General features: G+C 34.6%; 1 protein-coding gene across 1 annotated transcript; it reads right to left on the reverse strand.

Moving 5' to 3' along the window:
• Positions 1-11,610: 11,610 nt before the first annotated feature.
• On the reverse strand, positions 11,611-16,005 carry LOC107474446 (clp protease adapter protein ClpF, chloroplastic). The gene is made up of 9 exons (XM_016094065.3): positions 15,861-16,005; positions 15,064-15,453; positions 14,895-14,954; positions 14,265-14,359; positions 13,953-14,125; positions 12,896-13,008; positions 12,437-12,482; positions 12,250-12,290; positions 11,611-12,017 (listed from the first exon to the last, which is right to left on the reverse strand). The coding sequence occupies exons 2-9, from the start codon at positions 15,382-15,384 to the stop codon at positions 11,886-11,888; spliced, it is 981 nt and encodes a 326-aa protein (XP_015949551.1). The 5' UTR covers positions 15,385-15,453; positions 15,861-16,005; the 3' UTR covers positions 11,611-11,885.
• Between the last annotated feature and the right edge of the window lie 631 nt (positions 16,006-16,636).

Here is a 16,636-nt window from a genome sequence, read left to right on the forward strand (position 1 = left end):
TAAAAAGCATTATTAATACCATTGTTGTGGAAGTTAAGATTTTGCTAAGGAAAGGGTCAAAAAGGTTGGTAATGAGTCTTGAACTTTTATCCTCACTGGTCAAGTTCCATTGTAAGTTCTTCGAAGGTAGATTTGAGCAATTTGTCCTTAAGGTGGCTAGCTTCTTCGAGTACTACTCCTTCACCAAGCGGCTCCTATTCACTAACTCCAAGAAGTTCACAATCTCCATCAGTCCTACTAAATGAAAAATTTCATCTCCCAGTTATCCCTCGTACTTGATATATTTCCATGCCTCGTTCATTGGTCCTTGGCATAACATCAAAAATCGGCATAAGTCTTTGAACTTGTCCATATACTTATTGACAGTGCAAGAATTCTATTTCCTTTGTTGTCCAAAATAAATTAAGTATCTGGAATAAATGTGTAGTCTTTACAAGAGGCTTTTCAATCTAACAAAAACACTAAAAATTAAACAAAGAGTGGTCTTTCCAAAAGCCTCACTAAACTCAAATGAAAACCAAAAAATGTAGAATGGAAAGAAAAATACAATGGTTACAAATAAAACCAAAATTGAACTCCAAGCTCGCAATAACTCAAATGGCTTTTCATAGAATTTTCTAAATACTTAGCTTTTTTCTATTATAGAAAAAGTTCCTCAAAACGCACATAAAGCTCATGTAAATTATTAGGAGGTGTGGGTTAACAGGAGGTGAAGAGTTATATTAGAATTAGAATCCCCTTAGATAGATTACTAAAATTTCTGGTTTAGTATACTTCTTTTAGTTTAAATCTGAGTGTCAGAGTTTTAGGAATGTCTCTAACTTTTTCGGGATCTTATATATTATTGATGAGCAGATATTTTATACGCTTTTTGGGGGTAATTTCATGTAGATTTTAGTATATTTTAGTTAGTTTTTAGTCTATTTTTATTAGTTTTTAGGCAAAATTCATATTTCTGGAATTTAATATGAGTTTGTGTGTTTTTCTGTGATTTCAGGTATTTTCTAGCTGAAATTGAAGGAGCTGAGCAAAAATCTTATTCAGGCTGAAAAAGAACTGCTGATGCTGGTGGACTCTGACCTCCCTGCACTCGGAATGGATTTTTTGGAGCTACAGAAGTTTAATTGGTGCGCCCTCAATTGGGTTGGAAAGTAGACATCCAGGGCTTTCCAGCAATATATAATAGTCCATACTTTGCGTGAAGATAAACGACGTAAACTGGCATTTAACGCCAGTTCCATGTTGCATTCTGGCGTTGAACGCCAGAAACAGGTTGCAAGTTGGAGTTAAACGCCAGAAATAGGTTACAACCTGACATTTAATTCCAGAAATAGTCCGGCACGTGAGAAGCTTAAGTCTCAGCCCCAGCACACACCAAGTGGGCCCCAGAAGTAGATTTCTGCACTACCTATCTTAGTTTACTCATTTTCTGTAAACCTAGGTTACTAGTTTAGTATTTAAACAACTTTTAGAGACTTATTTTGCATCTCATGACATTTTTAGATCTGAACTTTGTAATCTTTGACGGCATGAGTCTCTAAACTCCATTGTTGGGGGTGAGGAGCTCTGCAGTGTCTCGATGAATTAATGCAATTATTTCTGTTTTCTATTCAAACACGCTTGTTCCTATCTAAGATGTTCATTCGCACTTCAATATGAAGAAGGTGATGATCCGTGACACTCATCACCATTCTCAACCTATGAACGCATGCCTGACAACCACTTCCGTTCTACCTTCGATTGAATGAATATATCTTGGATTCTTTAATCAGAGTCTTCGTGGTATAAGCTAGAATCCATTGGTAGCATCCTTGAGAATCCGGAAAGTCTAAACCTTGTCTGTGGTATTCCGATTAGAATTCAGGGATTGGATGACTGTGACGAACTTCAAACTCGCGAGTGTTGGGCGTAGTGACAGACGCAAAAGGATCAATGGATCCTATTCCGACATGATCGAGAATCGACAGATGATTAGCCTTGCTGTGACAAAGCATTTGGACCATTTTCACTGAGAGGATGGGAAGTAGCCATTGACAACAGTGACGCCCTACATACAGCTTGCCATGAAAGGAGCCTTGCATGTTTGAAAGTAAGAAAGCATTATGTTGCAGGGATTCAGAAGACAAAGCATCTCCAAAACTCCAACATATTCTCCATTATTGAGTAACAATTACTTATTTTATGCCCTTTCACTTTTTACAATTGAAACTAAAGAACCCTATTAGTATCCTGACTAAGAATAATATGATAACCATAGCTTGCTTCAAGCCAACAATCTCCGTGGGATTCGACCCTTACTCACGTAAGGTATTACTTGGACGACCCAGTGCATTTGCTGGTTAGTTGTGTGGAATTACATAGTGTGAGTGTAATTTTCGTGCACCAAGTTTTTGGCGCCGTTGCCAGGGATTGTTTGAGTTTGAACAACTAAGGGTTTATTTTGTTACTTAGATTAGGAAAAATTTGTCTTTTTTTTTTTAGAGTCACTAGAATTGCATATTTTATTATTCCTTTTAAAAAAATCTTCAAAAATATTATTTTTCTTCATTAATTGTTAGTTTTTCTTTGACTCCAGTTTCTTGATTTAAGTTTGGTGTCAATTGCATGCTTTTTATGTTCCTTCAATTTTTCAAAAAAAATAGTTTTTCTCCGTTTAGTTCATGCATTTTTTGAATGTGTCTATTTTCTTGGAAATAGTTGCCCCTTTGAATTTTCCTTTTAAAAATCTTTTTCAAAAATAATCTTTCTTTGATTAAATCTTGTGCCAAATTTTAAGTTTGGTGTTGTTTTCTTGTTAATTTTTCCTTAGTTTTCGAAAATTTATTTTTAGTTTTCTAAAAATTTTAAGTTTGGTGTTCTGTCTTCATGTTCTTGTTGTTCTTGTGAGTCTTCAAAGTGTTCTTGAGTCTTCTTTGTCTTTTGATCTTAAAATTTTTAAGTTTGGTATTCCTTGGTGTTTTTCCTCCAAAATTTTCGAAATCAAGGAGCATTAGATCTAAAAATTTAAAGTCTTGTGTCTTTTGTTTGTTTTTCTCTTTCATCATAAAATTCAAAAAAAATTTACTATTTTTAAGCAATTATTTTGAATTTTTTTTTAAAAAAAATTCAGATTTCAATTTCAAAATTTTTAAAATCTTATCCTTTTTAAAAAAATCACATCTTTTTCAAAAAAATATCCTAACCACTTTCTCTCTCCCCACTTTTTCGAAAATCTTCATAAAACATTTTTTTATTTTTATTTTTTATTTTAGTTTTTATTTTATTTTATTTTATTATTTCAAAAAATTTTTCTTATATAATAAAATAAATAAAATAAATCCACATCATCTCCCTTTCTCCATCATGGACCTAAGTGGAAATAAACAGTCCAGATGGACTCTGGGGTCATATGCTAACCCCACTACTGCTTCATACGGGAGTAGTATCTGTATACCCTCCATCGGAGTCAGTGGTTTTGAGTTGAATCATCAGGTCATTATCATGGTGCAACAAAGTTTCCAATATTCCGGTCTTCCACAGGAAGAACCTACAGAGTTTCTGGCTCAGTTTTTACAAATTGCTGACACAGTACATGATAAGGAAGTAGATCAGGATGTCTACAGATTATTACTGTTTCCATTTACTGTAAAAAACCAAGCTAAGAGGTGGTTAAATAACCAACCTAAGGCTAGCATAAGGACATGGAAACATCTGTCAGAAAAATTCCTGAATCGCTATTTCCTTCCAAAATAGATGACACAGCTAAGGTTGAGCATCCAAGGCTTTAAACAAGGAGATAATGAATCTCTTTATGATGCCTGGGAGAGATACAGAGAGATGTTAAGAAAATGTCCCTCTGAAATGTTTTCAGAGTGGGTGCAGTTAGACATCTTCTACTATGGACTTACAGAGAAAGCTCAGATTTCTCTAGACCACTCAGCTGGTGGATCTATCCACATGAGAAAGACAATTGAAGAAGCTCAAGAGCTCATTGATACAGTTGCCAGAAACCAGCATCTGTACCTAAGCAGTGAATCTTCCATGAAAGAAGAGGCTAAAATAATAACTGCTGAACTCAATCCTGCAGAACAAGTTACTGAATTCAATCAGCAATTAGATTTTCTGACAAAACAGCTAGCTGAAATCAAGGAGATATTGCAAAAAATAAGAATAGCTAATATGAATATGGAAGTGCAGTTGAAGCAATAGAACAGCAGTTATCAAAATAAATAACAGAAGAGTGCCAAGCAGTTCAATTAAGAAGTGGAAAAATATTAAATACCTCACTTCAAGGCAGCAGGAAGCCAAGAAATGAACAAACTGCTACCCAAAATCCCTCTGAGGACAGTAAGAGCCCAGAGAGGAACAATTCTGGCGTTCAAATGCCAGAAAAGGGTGAAGGGCTGGCATTAAACGCCCAACCCATGCTCAGTTCTGGTGTTCAAACGACAGAAACAGGCAAGAAGTTGGCGTTGAACGCCCAAAGAAAGCTCAGTTCTGGCGTTCAGACACCAGAAACAGGTAAGGAGTTGGCATCTAACGCCACTCCAGCTTCCACCCCTGGCATTCAAACGCCAGTGGGGGATCAGACACATACAAGTGCTGATAGCAACCCTTCTAAAAAGGTTTTTCAACCCATATCTGTATGTAATAAACCTGCAGCAACTAAGGTTGAGGAATACAAAGCCAAAATGCCTTATCCTCAGAAACTCCGCCAAGCGGAACAGGATAAGCAATTTGCCCGCTTTGCAGACTATCTCAGGACTCTTGAAATAAAGATTCCGTTTGCAGAGGCACTTGAGCAAATACCCTCTTATGCTAAGTTCATGAAAGAGATCTTAAGTCATAAGAAGGATTGGAGAGAAACTGAAAAAGTTTACCTCACTGAAAAATGCAATGCAATCATTCTGAAAAGCTTACCAGAAAAGCTTAAAGATCCCGGAAGCTTTATGATACCATGCACATTAGAGGGTACTTGTACCAAGCAAGCTCTATGTGATCTTGAGGCAAGTATCAACCTAATACCTACATCCACTATCAGAAAACTTGGTTTGACTGAAGAAGTCAAACTAACCCGGATATGTCTCCAACTTGCTGATGGCTCCATTAAATACCCATCAGGCGTGATTGAAGATATGATTGTCAAGGTTGGGCCATTTGCCTTCCCCACTGACTTTGTGGTGCTGGAAATGGAGGAGCACAAGAGTGCAACTCTCATTCTAGGAAGACCTTTCCTAGCAACTGGACGAACCCTCATTGACGTCCAAAACGGGGAAGTAACCCTGAGAATCAATGAGGATGAGTTTAAGTTGAATGTTGTCAAAGCTATGCAGCATCCAGACACCCCAAACGACTGCATGAGCATTGATATTATTAACTCTCTGGTAAAAAAGGTCAATATGACTGAGAGTCTCGAATCAGAGCTAGAGAATATCTTTAAAGATGCTCAGCCTGATCTGGAGGTACCAGAGAAGATAACAGAACCTCTGAAAATCCCTCAGGAAGAGGAGAAACCTCCCAAACCCGAGCTCAAACCATTACCACCATCCCTGAAATATGCATTTCTATGAGAAGGTGATACCTTTCCTATAATCATAAGCTCTACCTTAGAGCCACAGAAAGAGGAAGCACTAATTCAAGTGCTAAGGACACACAAGACAGCTCTTGGGTGGTCCATCAGTGATCTTAAGGGCATTAGTCCAGTTAGATGCATGCACAAGATCCTATTAGAGGGTGACGCTAAGCCAGTGGTTCAACCACAAAGGCGGCTGAATCCAGCCATGAAGGAAGTGGTGCAGAAGGAGGTCACTAAATTACTAGAGACTGGATTATTTATTCTATTTCTGATAGCCCCTGGGTAAGCCCTGTCCAAGTCGTCCCTAAGAAGTGTGGCATGACAGTGGTTCATAATGAAAAAAAATGAACTGGTTCCTACAAGAACAGTCACAGGGTGGCGTATGTGTATTGATTACAGAAGGCTCAATACAGCTACCAGAAAGGCTCACATTTATTGTGATAAGGATGGAATGAATGCCCATTTATTAATGTGGGTGGCTAAACTTTTCAAAGCTTAATCTAAGAATTCATGAAAGTTGACTATTTGAATTTGTGTATCTATAAATAGAGGACTTGTCACGTAACATACATTGCAATAACAACAATTACTCTCTCTCATATACTACTCTCTTCTCTCTCTTACAATAAGTTGTTATATATATATTAGTAGATATATATAAATTAGTTTTATCGAATTAATTATATTGGCTAATATTAATATTAGAGTCTTCTATTTACATATCTTATTTTATATTTAGTACACCTTTTATTTATTTTACAACACATTATCAGCACGAGACTGATCAAATTTTTAGGAAGACTCAGGTAACAATTTTTCATTATGTAGAACCTCTCTCATCTTGAATTCAATGCTCTTGATATATCTGGAAATAATTATTTATCATGGATATTAGATGCTGAAATCCATCTTGATTCAATGGATCTCGGAGATACCATTAAGGCTGAAAATAATGCATCCCAGAAGGATAAAGCCAGAGCCATGATTTTTCTTCATCGTCATCTTGACGAAGGATTGAAAAATGAATATCTCACATTAAAAGATCCTGCAGATCTTTGGAAAGACCTTGAAGAAAGGTATAATCATAAAAAAACGGTAATACTTTCTCAAGCCCAATATGAATGGACGCACTTGCGTCTGCAGGATTTTAAATCCATAAATAAATATAATTCTGCAATGTTTCGAATCACCTCACGAATAAAATTATGTGGGAAAAAGATAACTGATCATGATATGTTGGAGAAAATTTTCTCAACCTTTCATGCCTCGAATGTGCTCCTGCAGCAGCAATATCGAGAAAAAGGGTTTAAAAAATATTCTTAGTTAATTTCTTGCCTTCTTGTTGCTGAACACAACAATGAGTTGCTTTTAAAAAATCACAAAGCGCGCCCTGCTGGCGCCACCCCATTTTCTGAAGTAAATGTGGCAAATCATTACTCAAGAAGAGGTAAATGGAAAGCTTTTAATAACAAGAAAAATTATGGAAGGAAAAGGAATTATATTCAAAAGAGAGGATCTCACCAGAAGTGGGATAAAAAAAGAAATATCGGGCAGAATAAATCAATAGAGGATATGTATTTCTGTTGTGGTGGAAAGGGCCATTGGTCACGTACCTGTCGTACCCCAAGGCACCTAGTCGATCTTTACCAGGCATCTTTGAAAAATGACGACAAGGGAAAAGAGTCGAATTTCGTTTCAAATGATGCTGAAAATTCCACCACTCATTATGATGTATCTGATTTCTTTGAGGATCCTGAAGGAAATATTGGTCATTTGATCAATGATGGAATAGTTTAATGTGTGAGATTGATAAGTATTCATGTAAATAAATAATATAAAGAACTTATTGGTAAGTTTTATTTTCTATGTATTTAAGTTTCAAATATGATGTATATAAATAATGAAATAGTAATATTTATGAATTTTGAAATCATTAAAAATGTCATGTTTTAAAATAAAACTTTAGTATATGACATTATTTTTATGTGCAGTATTTCTTAGAAAAATAATTTCGATCAAGTATTCAATTTAACTGTACATACTACTCATTTTATTATTATTTGTCTTTGAAGAGAATGGCAAGGATATGCAATGAAGATGTATGCCTTTCGAATAGTGCAAGTTCGTACACTATTCTCAAAAGTGATATATATTTTACCCATCTTGTGCCAAAAAAAGAATGTGTTAATACTATTATTGGCTCAGACAATGTGATTGAAGGCTCCGGAAGAGCTATAATTTTGTTTTCCGGAAGAACAAAATTCATAATAAATAATGCACTGTTGTCTACCAAGTCTCGAAGAAACTTGTTGAGCTTTAAAGATATTGGCCGAAATGGATATCATATTGAGACTATGAATGAGGAAAATCATGAGTATTTATGTATCACAACTCATGATTCAAATAAGAAAGTTATATTAGAAAAATTACCCTCACTTTCATCTGGGTTATATTATATCAAGATTAGTGCAATTGAATCACATGCCACTGTAAACCAGAAGTTTACTAGCCCAAATGAATTCATAACTTGGCACGACCAATTGGGTCATCCGAGAACAACCATGATGAGGAGAATTATTGAAAACTCTCATGAACATTCACTAAAGAACCAGAAGATTCTTAAAACTAGTGAATTTTGTTGTGCTGCATGTTCTCAAGGAAAGTTAATTTTAAGGCCATCACCAGTAAAGATTGAATTTGAGTCCCTTGAATTCCTAGAAAGGATTCAAGGTGATATATGTGGACCTATTCATCTACCATGTGGATCTTTTAGATATTTTATGGTCCTAATAGACGCATCTTCGAGATGGTCACATGTGTGCTTATTATCTTCTCGCAACCTGGCGTTTGCGAGATTACTAGCTCAAATTATTCGATTAAAAGCACAATTTCTAAAAAATCCAATCAAAGCAATTCATCTTGATAATGCTGGTGAATTTACTTCCCAAGCTTTTGATGCATATTGTATGGCTAATGGAATAAGTGTTGAACATCCAGTAGCTTATGTTCACACACAAAATGGGTTAGCAGAATCACTTATTAAGCGCCTCCAATTAATTGCTAGACCTTAATTATGAGAACAAATCTCCCAACCTCGGTTTGGGGGCATGCTATTTTACATGCCGCAGAACTAATTCGTTTGAGGCCAATGAGTTACCATCAGTTCTCTCCTATGCAATTAGCTTTTGGCCAGCAGCCAAATATTTCCCATTTAAGAATATTCAGGTGTGCGATATATGTTCCCATTGCACCACCTAATCGCACCAAAATGGGACCCCAAAGAAAATTGGGGATATATGTTGGATATGATTCTCCCTCTATAGTAAGGTATCTTGAGATACAAACTGGAGATGTATTTAAAGCCCTGTTTGCGGATTGTCATTTTGATGAATCAAAATTTCCAACATTAGGGGGAGAGAATAAGCTTCCTGAAAAGGAACTTAATTGGAATAAATCATCGTTGATGCATTTAGATCATCGATCAGGGCAATGTGAACTAGAAGTTCAAAAGATTATACATTTGCAAAGAATAGCAAATGAATTGCCTGATGCATTTTTTCATACAAAGAGGATTACCAAATCTTATATACCAGCGGAAAATGACCCAATTCGAATTGATGTCCCAGTTGGACAAATTGCCACCGAAGCAAATACACGCCAGAAGCGTGGCAGGCCTGTCGGTTCCAAAGACAAAAATCCTCGAAAGAGAAAAGAGGTAAATAATATTCCTGTTGAAAAAGACATAGTAGAGATACCTGCAGTTGTCCAAAATTCTGATATAGTTTTAACGCCAGAAGACATTCAGGTACCTGAAAATTGTGAAAATGACGAGACCTCGATAAATTATGTCTTTACAGGAGAGAAATGGGACCGAAATAAGACAATTGTCAATGAAATATTTGTATATAATGTGGCATTAAAGATCATGCATGAAAGTAAGGATCTTGAGCCAAGATCAGTTGAAGAATGTCGACAAAGAAATGATTGGCCAAAATGGGAAGAAGCCATGAAGGCTGAATTAGACTCACTTGCAAAACGTGAAGTCTTTGGACCTGTAGTCCATACACCTGAAGACGTAAAACCTGTTGGATACCGATGGGTATTTGTGAGAAAACGAAATGAGAAAAATGAAGTTGTGCGCTATAAAGCCCGACTTGTGGCACAAGTTTTTTTCTAAAGGCCCGATATAGATTATGAAGAAACGTATTCCCCTGTAGTGGATGCGATAACATTGCATTATTTGGTTAGTTTATCTGCATATCATAAACTGCATATGCATTTAATGGATGTGGTAACAGCCTACTTATACGGCTCGTTAGATCGAGATATCTATATAAAAGTCCCTGAAGGACTAAAGATATCTAAACCATCCAATGAATATTCGCAAGGGTTATACTCAGTCAAATTGCAAAGATCATTATATGGTCTAAAACAATCTGGTCGAATGTGGTATAATCGTCTTACTGAGTATCTAGCCAAAAATAGATTCAAGAATGATGATATTTGTCCATGTGTTTTCATAATGAAATCTGCATCTGGATTCATTATAATTGCTGTGTACATTGATGATTTAAATATCATTGGGACTCCTGAAGAGATTCCAACAATTATAAAAACTCTAAAAGAAGAGTTTGAGATGAAAGATCTTGGAAAGACTAAGTTTTGTCTCGGCCTGCAGATCGAGCATATAAAAGGTGGGATCTTTATTCATCAAACAACATACACAAAAAAGATATTGAAAAGATTTTATATGGATAAGTCACATTCCTTGAGTACTCCAATGATCGTAAGATCTTTGGATGTGGAAAAGGATCAATTTCATCCTAAAGAAGAAAATGAACATATCCTTGGTCCTGAAATACCATATCTTAGTGCCATTGGAGTGCTAATGTATCTTGCTAATAATACGTGACCCGATATATCATTTGCTGTGAATTTACCAGCAAGATATAGTTCCTCTCCAACCAGAAGACATTGGAGTGGAATCAAACAAATCTTTCGATATCTTCATGGGATGGTTGATATGGGATTGTTTTATCCCTATGGATCCAAGTCACAATTAGTTGGCTATGCAGATGCTGGATACTTGTCTGATCCACATAAAGGGAGATCTCAAACAGGATACATGTTCACATATGATGGTATAGCTATATTATGGAGGTCCACGAAACAGACGATAGCAGCAACCTCCTCTAATCATGCTGAAATACTAGCGATTCATGAAGCTAGTCGCGAATGTTTTTGGCTCAGGAGTTTGATCCAATATATTCTGTCATCATGTGGACTGATTGATCATAAGATAGACCTGTTTGAAGATAATACAACATGCATTGCTCAACTTAAAGGCGGATACATCAAAGGTGATAGAACAAAGCATATTTCTCCCAAATTCTTCTTCACTCATGATCTTCAAAATCAAGGGACAATTGATGTTCAACAGATCCGCTCAAGTGATAATCTGGCAGATTTATTCACAAAGTCACTCCCAAAATCCTCCTTTGAAAGATTGGTACATGAAATTGGGATGCACCGATTTCGAGACATTAAATGATGTTGACAAGAGGGGGAGAATGTACTCTTTTTTCCTTGGTCATGTTTTTTCCCATTGGATTTTTCTTGACAAGGTTTTTAATGAGGCAGTCCACATCACAAAGGATTTTATACTCTTTTTCCTTCACTAAAGTTTTTTCCCATTGAATTTTTCTTTAGTAAGGTTTTAATGAGGCATAATCCTAAATGGACATTTAAGGAGGAGTGTTGTGATAAAGATGGAATGAATGCCCATTTATTAATGTGGGCGGCTGAGCTTTTCAAAGCTTAATCTGAGAATTCATGAAGGTCGACTATTTGAATTTGTGTATCTATAAATAGAGGACTTGTCACGTAACATACATTGCAATAACAACAATTACCCTCTCTCATATACTACTCTCTTCTTTCTCTCTTACAATAAGTTGCTATACACATTTTATTTATTTTACAACATTTTAATTCTACATAACTTCCCACTTAAATGAAATTATTGTAACCCAAAAACCCAAAAAAGGACAATAATATAGTTCAAAATATAGTATTTCCGTCGTTAGTTCAGTTTATTCTTTCCATAGTTTTAGATACACAATTATATTTACACAATCACCAGTTTAGGATGACTAATGCTATATCCTATATGAACTTAGTTTTGATCCGACGAAAATAGGAACAAACAGCATTTCTACACAATCTTTGTTTACAAGCATATATACATGGACAGTAATATTAGTACTCTCCATAGTGACTACTATAAAGGCATAAAAAATGAATGTAATCTCATTAGCAATCAAGCCTTCCTTCAATCTTCATCATTTGGGACTTCGTGCCGGGGTCTATTGTACTTCTCTCTCAGTTGCTTGATCGGGATGAAATCTCCAGCAGCATCCATTCCATAAAAGAGAAAAGAGATGTACGGATGATCAAACCTTTCCTGCACATCATTAAAAGAACCATTTAAATCTCGTCCTCAGAAGATGTTATAATGTTCTATCATAAGCCTTATTTAAATTTAAAGCTATCATCTTTATTTTGTGATTTCTTGTCTTGAAATCCCCCTCCCCAAAACCAAAAACAAAAACAAAGAAAAGTTTGCACCAACGGATTGTAAATAACATCATCATACATGTCTTTGAAGTTTCAAGAATTGATCTAGATCTACTCACCATGTCTGGTTGATCAGGGATTACAAGATTATCCTCTGCGACTGCAATTAAGTTAAACATATCAATCTGCAGGTACTTTGTATTCAGAAAGAAACAGAGTATCATGGAAACTAATACAACAGTTATAGTTATAGCATTTGGTACAATGTTGAGTGATATGCAAAGAATATTAATAAAGCATCTTTACCATATGCTACCAATATGTTAGGATCAGCACGCACGTCGACGAGTACCTGAATGTTAGACAAAAGTTAAACCATTTAAAGACCAGCACAATTCTTAACAATGGACAAAATAAAGACAAATTGATCAACAATAAACACATTTCCAGTGTCAACGGTTTGAAAAGAGGTACTCTTGAAAAAGTATGATTTATCTGAAATGTGGATTTGGAATTATATTCTTGGAATAATTCAAGCAACATTATTCATAAAATGCTGATTTTGCAAAACAAGATGCACTATATAGATGGGTATCGATTGATATTTTTATGCTGACTGAACAAACATGGATTGATCAGAATTGAGAAGTACTTCAAGAAGAATCAACTGTTTAGAAAGTCAAAGTATAAGCTAAAATTAAAATGATCCTCATGGAAAACAAGAAAACAATACAAATGAAAATTTCATGCTGAAGGTAGACGAACCTGATAAAATGGTTGAGCCGAACCACGAGATAACTTCTTAACCTGGGCATTTTCCATCCATGAAGTTGATTCACAACATACTGGATCCATTCCAACTATCACAGCTCTATAGCCTGCCATGAAGGTTGAGTAATCAAAATGTGTGGTGAGGTAAGGTCATAAGGAAATCAAATCTTCCACATTTATGGGATATTTCACCCAATATGCATGCATTCATATGAGAGACACCAAATTACAAGGTGATGCTAATCAAATTCTTTTGCGTGAATAACACAGATTTGATATCCTCCAAGGCATTTGGGATTGAAAATTATAGTTTCATAATCATAACTATGCTCGTATCTTGTATAGTAAGATATATGATCACTAACTAATATTAACATGAAAATATGTTACCTGTAAAAGTAACAGAACCCAACCATACTTTTGGCATTTTAAAGACAAACAATGCAATATATAACCCTAAAACACTAAAAGAACTTGAGCACAAACACACTAAACACTAAAAAGGTCATCATAAGTCATTAGTAACCTGTGAAGTTTATTAAGGTGTGTATAAAGCAAATGAGTAATTGTGAAACCATATTTCAGAACAACGAAAATAGAACAATAGTAGCCAACTATGATGTGATACCACAATTATAAATGAAAAAAAAAATCAAGCTATGACAGTTGATTATTTGTAAAGAAAAGTTCGAAACTAAAAGACTAAACTGTATAGTTGAATTGCGTAGGTAATACAAATATACCAAGTCATACTTGTACCATAAGATACATATGTATTTAAGATAAGTATCACCAATAGGTTAAATTGTACCGAATCATGAGATATATATCGTGAATTGTAAGATACTAACTACCATGCTTCAGAGTACAACCTAGTCACAGCATTGTCATTAGATTCCACTGTAAAATGGAAATGCAATTAATAATAATTTGTCTTATTCAATGCAATCCATTTTCATAAGGAACATTGGTGACTTTTGATTCATGTATTAGACCCCACTTGGTGAAATAAGGTTTAGTTGTTGTATTCAATGGAATGCATTTCACTTACCAAAAACTTTATGCCTCACTTTTTGCCCCAACCGAAATGCAAATTGCACATTTTTATATGCTAAAGCTTTAGCTGACGCAGCTAGAGACTCGGCCTCAAGTTTCGAAATCTCATTGCGTAATTCAGCAGCCAAGGCATAATCTTCATTCTCAATAGCTTTCTGGAGATTAGAACTGCAAGGGCAGACAGAACCATTTGCTGTCAACGATTAATTTGACCAACACTTTATGTGGAAGATGAACAACGAAAATATATAAATATATAAATTGATGAAAACAAGTCAATTGGATACTATGGACAAAGAAACCTTACCGAAGTGTTATAATACTCAAAGCTTTATCTTGAGCTTCACTTTTTGATGACAGTCCCCTTTTTGACAGTTGTTGATTGATGACCTCTGCTTCAACCTTCCAAAAATACTTTTTTTATCAAGCAAACTGCAAATAATTCAATGCTACAATTCATAAAATTCAGACATAGACTAAGAGAGACACACTGACACATGTGCTATAGCTTCATGTTATATACTTACAGTAAGGCTATAGTCATACGCATAAACTCAAGGCAGAGAAAAAATGCAATAAAAGAAAGCCACGAACAGAAATAGAAAAATGTCAATTCTACTTTAATCAAGAATGTAAACAAAATTCACAAAGCTTGGTATCTTTTGTAAGCTATGGCATTGTCATGGGGGTTCGGCTATATTTTTATGTTGGTTGCCGAAGATCTAACACAACCCTCCTCCTTTATCCGGGCTATGGCATTGTCCAACAAAAAAATTTTTTTTTTCTTTTTTATTTTCAGCTGCTCAAAGCATGCTTTGAAACTACAATCATGCTTGAAATATAACTCAATGCTTAAACACATTGACATGAATTGAAACAAAATTTACACACTCAGACCACATTTTAGTGCACAAAATGAAATCCAATTGCTACTAACCTCAGTAAGTTTGTTCCTCAACTGCTTCGCAATGTCATATTCCTCCATGTTTAAAGCATACTGACATTCAAAATTTCTCAAACAAATGAATCATTAAGATAAGCTCCTGAAAATCTAAGCAATGCGATAAATGATTGACTTGCCTATAGAAGTATAAAAGAAACCAGACCTGAACTCTTGTGGCTAAGTCTAGCTGAAAGAAGAACAACAATATATCCTCATTAGCACTCTCACTGTGCTCAGAACTTGCATCCAACCCTTGCTCACCCCTTCCAAATAACCACCCAGCTTCGGCCTTAAAATCACGATACCTCAACACATAACAAGGGTACCCAACTAAGAACAAACTCTGAACACAATGATTCCAAACACAGTATCTTCCATTGACAGAGGCCATTTGGGATCTCCTAAATGGCTTAAAAGATTTCATCAAAGATGGGGAGAAAAAACCATATTTCATGCACTTTCCACAATTTGCCAAAGTGCTCATTGTCACAATTTGCACCACCCCTCACCAAGAAAAAAACGGTATGGCAGAAAGAAAATTACAAGAAAACACCTGCATTAATATCAAATTTTCAATACATGAAAGGGAGTTATGAAGCTTCAAAGGCATAACATGCAGTCTCAAAGCCTAACCACAATAATAACAAACCAATGAAAGGTTTGCTTTTGATTTTGATTTTTCTATCTAAAATTAGCATAATTTTGGACCAATTAGACTTCATTTTAACAAATTCTTATCCGAAGGAGATTATTGATGGCTGAACTCTGAAGTAGAAAAATAAATCTGCCTATTGTGCGGACCAGTACTTTTTTCCTTTTACTTTCTTCTTTTTTGCCAACAAGAAAATCAAAGATTGGGTGGTTCAAATGCATCATCCATGAAGCTATATGCACTTATGCAGTGAAAATTTCTTGGAGCAGCAAATTATATTTTCTCGGGAAACAAAGAAAAAAGATTACCACAAGAAAGCAGAGAAGAAACAGTTGGAGCAGACGAATTTGAATGGTGTCAATGGCCTCACAGAATCAGTAAGGGAGGAAAGAAAACCACGGAAGGTTGAAAAGAAAAAAGGGAGATTGGGGTGACATCGGTTTCATTGGCGAACTTCTAAAAAAAAAAAAAATTTAATGACTCTTGAAAAAAATTAAAAAGAAAAGTAAAACTAAGGGTAAAAGAAAAGGTAATTTTTTTAATCTCTTAATCAAATTTATTAATGTAAAATAAAAAAAATTGACAAATTTTAGATACGAATTGATAAATACATTCTTATTTCATGTTTATAATGTGAGAATATAAAAATTACTATAAAAATTTATATAAATTTATTCTCTTGATTAACGGTTATTCTAAAACTACATTAATTAATAAATTTATATATTAATATTGAAATATTATTGTTTGAGTTACATATTTTGCAGATATCAAAATAAAGTGTTAAATTATTTTTGAATAATTTTAAATTATTTATTATTTATTAAAAAATTGTTCTTTATAAATTTTTAATAATTTGTTGTTATTAATTTTAAACTGATTTTGAAATTATTCGACTTTTTAATTTGACATTGAGTATATATATATATCTAGTTTATTGAATAAAGTAGATTAACAAAAACGATTAATAATTACTTTCGATTTAATAAACTTAACAACGTATTAAAAAAAACGAATAATACTCATCATGTTGTTTTTTATTAATTAAATTATTATAATTTAAATTAATTTTAATAAAATAACT

This window comes from Arachis duranensis, chromosome 2, assembly GCF_000817695.3.
Source record: "Arachis duranensis cultivar V14167 chromosome 2, aradu.V14167.gnm2.J7QH, whole genome shotgun sequence".
NCBI lineage: Eukaryota > Viridiplantae > Streptophyta > Magnoliopsida > Fabales > Fabaceae > Arachis > Arachis duranensis.